Here is a 7,163-nt window from a genome sequence, read left to right as displayed (position 1 = left end):
TTTGACTTTTGGGCAAAGTAGGAGAAATGATAGGACTATTTATATATATATATAAGTATTATATATAAAAATACTATATATATATTTATAGATATAGTACAGTAAGCTTTTGGCAGGATCCTGCCAAGTGTTTCCCTGTAGAAGTATCAGCGTACCTGTTGCATCTGCTTTCCTTTTTTTTTGCAGTGAGCTTAAGAGACGTTTAAAGGCTGAGAGAAAAATAGCTGAAAAAGAGGCAAAGCAGAAAGAGCAAACTGAGAAGCATTCAAATAAGCCTTCTGTGAATTCTGACTCTGAGAATAATGTCGGTGCTGATGAGGAAAGCTTGGATCCAAATGTGAGCATCAGGCCTCATGCTTTTTACTGTTCTGAGAATAAAAGTTATTGATTTAAATTTCATTTTTTTTATTCAGGGGGAACTAAATGGTTAAAAGGGGAGAGACCTACATGTTCCTATATTAATACAGCAGTGTTTTAATTTACAGCCTGTAAAATATTTTCAGTTTGTAACAAAATAATTTGATTTTGTTTGTTTCTGGTCACAGCAATACTACAAGATCCGTAGCCTTGCGGTCCAGCAGCTGAAGGGCACAGATGAAGACCCCTATCCCCACAAGTTCCATGTGGACTTATCTCTTTTGAGTTTTATAGAGAAGTACAGTTACCTGCAGCCAGGAGATCACCTGACAGACATTACAGTGAGAGTGGCAGGTAGTGGCTTATCTGGGATACAGAAAAGTGGTCTGTTGCTTTGCTACGCCAGCTCTTAGCTACTTTTAGTGATGGAGGGGGTCTCTGAATTCTGCTGATCCACTGTTACTTGGTTATGAAGTCTGTACAGGCAGTGTTAGACTGTTCAGGAAGTGGGCTTTCATACCGAGTCAACACATGCGACATCCCTGAAAACTACAAGGCCAGATTGTGATGTGGGCTTCAGGACCCAAAGTTCACATGTTTTTTGTCAAGTGACGTTAATTTTGAGACTTAACTTGTTGTGATCAGTTCAGAGCTGACAATCCTTTGTCCAAGTGATAATAATGTGGCTTTTGCCCCTTTCTGCTAAGGACTCTTCCTGACATTCTGCATACTTCAATATTTAGGTCGAATCCATGCAAAGCGTGCCTCAGGAGGAAAGCTGATTTTCTATGATCTTCGTGGTGAAGGAGTCAAGTTGCAGGTCATGGCAAATTCCAAGTAAGTAGAAGTAGTTCACTGGTGTTTTAAACAGAACTGCATTCTGGGGCCTAGAGATCTGTATTTAGGCATTCTGTCCTTCATCTCGTCAGGCTGTTCATCTGTGGGTTGGCTTAGGCAGCCAGGTAGTGTTTGGTGCTGGATATTGTGGTTGGCTTTCCTGGAGGAAAAACCATGTTTTTTAAGGGATTGGGATTCTGGAGAGACTCCCGGGACTATTTGGAATATTGCATTTTAAACAAGCTTGCTTACACTGGTCTTGTAATTACAGGCTCTACAAATCTGAGGAAGAGTATGTCCGTATTAACAACCGGCTGCGTCGTGGGGACATTATTGGTGTAGAGGGGAATCCTGGGAAAACAAAGAAAGGGGAGCTGAGTATTATTCCATATGAAATAACACTGTTGTCTCCATGCCTGCACATGTTGCCTCATCTTCACTTTGGCCTCAAAGATAAGGTACTTGTCATACCTGTCACTCTTGGAGGCAATTTGCTGGATAGGTCTGAATGGACAACCTTTTATATCTGCTGATGGTATCAGTCAACTAAAGAGCATTAGTTTTGTTGTGGTAATTTCCTTTGGCAGCACAGTTTGTCTAGCTTGTTCTAAAGAGACTTATTCTTTTCAGGAAACGAGATATCGTCAGAGATACTTGGATTTAATTCTTAATGATTATGTGAGGCAGAAATTTATAACCCGTGCAAAGATCATTACATACATTCGGAGCTTTCTAGATGAGTTGGGCTTCCTTGAGGTAAGGCTTGTTTATTTCTCTCTGCATACTGAATGTGTTTAGAGCTTCTCAGCTTCAAGGATGCTTTATATTTGGGCTCATATGCAAAGTATTTACAGAAATGAGAATAATTTATCTCAGCAGGATATATTTTATCAGTTTAATGTAATGGGAGCCATTCCTTTCCTCTCTTTTCAAAGTCAAGACAATTCCTCATTTGGCAAGGTAACTCGGGAAATAGAACTTCAAACCACTGCTGTCCTTTCCTTATTTCAGTGAATTAAGGTGGAAATAACATCTTTGAAATGGTATTTTGCCTCCAGAGATGAATGGAGGTTTTACCTCTTGTAAGCTCGTTTTATCTTAAGATCTATTGTGGAGTACAGAACACAGAAATTTTTCATCAAAGCTAGCTGTGGTCTGTTTGCTTGATCTACAGAGTTCTTTGGAAACAAATTAGACTAAAGCAGGGCATTCAGGTAGGAGGTTAGAAACATGTACACCACTGTTACTCTGTTGTTGTTGTTGTTACTTTTTACAGATTGAAACTCCTATGATGAATATAATTCCAGGTGGAGCGGTGGCAAAACCTTTTATCACGTACCACAATGAGCTGGATATGAATTTATATATGAGAATTGCTCCAGAGCTTTACCATAAGGTAAAATACAAGCTGCTCATGGCTAAGTTTGTATTCTCCAGAATGTTGTGGTTTTATTCTGAAAAAGCATACGTAGTTAAAACAAGGTTTATTCTTGAAGGGTGCTCATTGGGCTGGAGGAAACAAAATCTATCTTGAATGGGATTTGTAAGGTCACATTGCAGTTATGTGTGTTTGAGCTCTCTTTTTACTACTTGAGAAGTTGTTAGTGTGTTACTAGAGTTTCCTTTTGTTTAGATGGTGGTGGTTGGAGGCATCGACAGAGTATATGAAATTGGGCGCCAGTTCCGGAATGAAGGAATTGATCTGACTCACAACCCTGAGTTCACAACTTGTGAGTTCTATATGGCTTACGCAGACTACCACGACTTGATGGAGATTACAGAAAAGCTGCTTTCAGGTGACGTATGCAATATTCATTAAAAGAGAGTAAAGATCCATATTATGTGGCGTACTCTTCTCTTAAGCATCATGTTCCTTTTGTAGGCATGGTGAAACATATCACTGGAAGTTACAAGATCACTTATCATCCAGATGGTCAAGATGGACAGGCCTATGAGATAGATTTTACCCCTCCCTTCCAGCGAATTAGTATGGTGTACGATTTGGAAAAGGCCCTAGGGGTGAAATTTCCATCAGCTGAATGTTTTGAAACTGAAGGTCAGATGCTGAGTATAAATATTCTATGATTCTTCCTTAACAGAGAGCAAAATGTCTCAAGTTCTCAGCCTGCAGTCTGTCAGCTGCTTCTCTGAGGTGATGCTAGCACGTGGATTGCTTTTCTCTGGCTTGGTTACCCAAGACTCCAGAAGGAAGGTCTCACGTCTTGCAGTCTTTGGCAGGATCTGACTCCTTTGCCTCTTCCTTTGTAGAGCATGTGTGATGCTGTATCGTCAAGAGGCCTGATTTGGGGAATTCTTTATCTCTTGAAGAGACCCAGCTTTTTATTTCTTGCTTCTTCTGGCTTTTGTGTGATTGAGTCTCCATGCTTGTGATTATAGGTTACAAGTATGATTATTTTAGGCCTTCTTCAAAATTTTTGTATGTGCTGTTTTATTCCTGGAATTCAAAACCATAAGAAAACAAGTTCATATGCTTTTTAGTGATTTTCCACCCCCCCATCACCTACCAAATAATATCCAGCAGTTGTGTGGGGTTGTGCATAACTGCTGTCAAGCTTCTTAAATATAAAAAACTTGTGTTTCAGTGTAAACTGTATTGAGTCTAACTGAACTGATTTTCCTGTAGCAGCCCTCATGGTGCAGTCTTGTGTGGGGCGCTAGAAGGGTGTTGGTAACAGCCACGTGGTGACTGCTGCTGAGCAGCGCTCGCACAGCACCAAGGCTTTCTAACACCTCTGCCTCCCAGTAGGATGAGGTGGGCAAGAGCTTGGGAGAGGACATAACCAGGACAGCTGATCTGAACTGACCAAAGGGTTATTCCATACCATTTGACATTGGCTCAACTATAAAGCTAGTAAAAAGCCCCCCCGCTCCCCTTTGTCCACAGGAGCAACCACTACATGTTTTGGAGCCCTGCTTCCCAGCATAGGGCCAGATATCGCCTGGGGTTGGGAAGTAGAGAATAAATCTTCGGGTTTTTTTCCTTTGTTTCCACTCATGGCAATGCTTGGCTGTGCTTTCTAATTGAACTGCCTTTGTTTTTACCCACAAGGATTTTGTCTCCATCTTTTTTTCTTTTTGATAGAGGCTTTGTGGGTAACTGGTGCTCAACCAGGGTTAACCCACTATAAAACTGATTTAAAAAACTATTTCAGTAAGCTTAAATTTAAGCTCATGTTTTCTGTGATATATGCCATTAAGATTATGTAAGTCACTCTTAAGACACATTGTAGGATGCAGAAAGGAAAAAAAATGAGTTTGCCTGGGTGGCTTCTCTAATTTCTGTCTACAACATTTTCAGAAACTCGCAGGTTCTTTGATGACCTTTGTACAGAGAGAAATGTTGAGTGCCCCCCTCCCAGAACAACAGCCAGGCTTCTTGACAGAGTAAGTATAGGTGCTGTTTTTGTAACCCTAATGTCTTTGAGGATCTGTCTGTATCAATAGAAATCTCAGAGCAAAAGTTTAGCTGCATCCAGGAAAACATGATAAAACACATTTTGGCTATTTCTGTAGCACAGCAAGAAAACTTTGCTGGGTCAAGATGATTTTTTGTTGTCTACACCAAAATGTAGTTTACTGATACTTGGTTAATGTGAACACTAGAGGATTTTAATTTGATACCTGGTCTCTTGTGCTTAAAGCACATCTCCCCTATCTTATGTCAGTTTTGTTTGTGAGATCTGTATGTACCTTGCCAAACTGGTAGGCTTGCCATGGAGGAGTTCTATAAATTGTAGTAAGTTTCTTTTGTACCCAAAATATTGCCTGATAGCTGTTTTTCTTACTGGCCTTTGTTGTAACATCCGAATTTTTTTTTTTATGTACAGTTTTTGCTATGTCACTTTCCGTATCCAATTTAGGACACATACTCTGTTAGTGAAGGCATTACCATGATCAGGAATTACTAGTTGAGAAAGTTTTATAGTACCTTCTTCAGTAGCGAAGAGAGGGAAGTAGGATGTTTGGGGAAGGTGGTGCTAAGAAAGTGATATTGTATTCTACATAACTGTTCTGCTTTCACTTTCCCAGCTAGTTGGTGAATTCCTGGAAGTAACTTGTATCAACCCTACATTCATCTGTGATCACCCACAGATTATGAGTCCTCTAGCCAAATGGTAAGAGTATGAGATACAGTCAGCGTGTAATTCTTTAAACCCTCTACTCCTACTTTATTTAAAAGAAAAAAGATTTTAGGAAATCATATATGTGAAAACAGAGCTTTTGATGTTGCATACTGGTTTTGAATTCTGACACCAACCAAGGCAGATGCTTCCTGAGCGGTGAAGCCCATCGTCTAGAGAAGCGGTGTGATGAGGCTTAGACGTTTGAAGTTTTGACCGCTGTTTCTGCTAAGTGTGGGCAGTACTCCTGAACTGTAGTCCACGTGCTCTTCGCTTCTGTGAGGATGTTTATTTTAAGGGATGGTTGTTTTGCCTTGGCACAGGCATCGCTCGCAGCCCGGGCTGACGGAGCGCTTCGAGCTCTTTGTGATGAGGAAGGAAGTGTGCAACGCCTACACGGAGCTCAACGACCCCGCCCGGCAGCGGCAGCTCTTCCAGGACCAGGCCAAGGTAGGAGCTCTGCTGGTAGTGAGTCAGCGATCCAGGCACGTAAGCAAAGAGGATTTCCTGTGTCTGTTCCAAATCTGTCACGAGTCCCTACTGCTGAAAAGGGTTGCTACTACTTTGAGTGTTTCTCACACAAGTGAAAGTCTGTCATTAAAAGTTAATTCCTTTTAAAGGAACCTTGTTCACCTTAGAGAGCAAGTGTGCAAACACTGCTGCTGATTAGATTTTTTTTTAGTAGTGCGACCTGAAGTACTACTCTGAAAAACAGCAACTGTGCAAAGTGTTTCCTCTGTCTGGCTCAGGTTGAAAGTGACTTCTACCCAATTAAGTATTTGTGAAGTCATACAACGTTATAGTTCTAGATCCTTAAATAATTTTTTGTGTCTGGTAGGTGGTTGAATGGTGTGTAAGAAATAGCCTAATTTCCTGAACTGAGTTATCACTATTTTAAATTAGCTCACAGCATAGAGCTGCAGACATGGAAATTTATTAGGCCTGCAAAGTCACAGTACTGTCTTTCTCTAGATGAGCCTTAGAAAGGAGCGACTGAAACTGATTTTGTTATTAATTGGGTATGAACGTCATGGATGCACGTGTGCCCACTCATGACTGGGATCAGATGATGTGGTCTACAGAAAGAGTTCCTGTCCTTCCTACTGCTTCTAATGTCTTCACTGTGCCCGAGGGGATTAAACAATTGTCAAAACTAGGAAAACAAACTTAGGTTAACTAACTTACTTGATAGCAAATTTCAAAATGTTGAGGGTGAATAATATTATGTATTTCTTTCACCTTTGGTCTGCTGTATATATATTTGCTGCAGTAGCTTCTTAGTTGTTTCTACAGACATTAAAGGGGAAGTTGCAAGCAATGAAGAACCTGAGAAGTCTGTGAAAGCAGTTTATTCCACTGTCATCTGCTGCCATATGGCGCTGGAGATGGCTTTTACTGAAGGGCCTGGGTTTTGCCTAGAAAGAAAACTTAGGAAGGAATTGAGCCTAGAGCTGTTTTAGAAGCGACCTCCACAGTTCTTCAGGTGCTGAGATTCCTTCATCTGTTATTTAGGCACCTGTATAGGGCTTTGGTTTCATCAGTTACATGGCTGCTAAAATACCAGTTTTTAGATTCCCTTCTTTTTGGTAGGGGTTGTCTAGCTCTGTACCACCCATGTTTTTCTATTAATTTTCTCAATTTAGGCAAAAGCTGCAGGTGATGATGAAGCCATGTTTATTGATGAAAACTTCTGCACGGCGCTGGAGTACGGCCTGCCCCCTACAGGTGGCTGGGGCATGGGCATCGATCGCTTCGCCATGTTCCTCACCGATTCCAACAACATCAAGGTAAGTGCTGAGAACGGCAGCGCCGCTGCCAGGTTTGTCG

At 41.1% G+C, this 7,163-nt stretch overlaps 1 protein-coding gene across 1 annotated transcript; it reads left to right on the top strand.

Moving 5' to 3' along the window:
• Positions 1-186: 186 nt before the first annotated feature.
• On the top strand, positions 187-7,155 carry KARS (lysyl-tRNA synthetase; the record flags this gene model as incomplete). Its single annotated transcript, XM_008935926.1, has 12 exons — positions 187-337; positions 546-711; positions 1,101-1,194; positions 1,466-1,652; positions 1,825-1,950; positions 2,471-2,590; positions 2,828-2,990; positions 3,077-3,250; positions 4,514-4,599; positions 5,245-5,330; positions 5,660-5,786; positions 6,980-7,155. Coding segments are annotated over 12 exons (1,656 nt in total), but the record flags the coding sequence as incomplete, so codon positions are not given.
• Positions 7,156-7,163: the final 8 nt, after the last annotated feature.

This window comes from Merops nubicus, unplaced genomic scaffold (assembly GCF_000691845.1).
Source record: "Merops nubicus isolate BGI_N331 unplaced genomic scaffold, ASM69184v1 Scaffold38362, whole genome shotgun sequence".
Taxonomy (NCBI): Eukaryota; Metazoa; Chordata; class Aves; order Coraciiformes; family Meropidae; genus Merops; species Merops nubicus.
The sequence above is the reverse complement of the archived record's forward strand: the minus strand, read 5'-3'. Positions and strand labels throughout refer to the sequence as shown.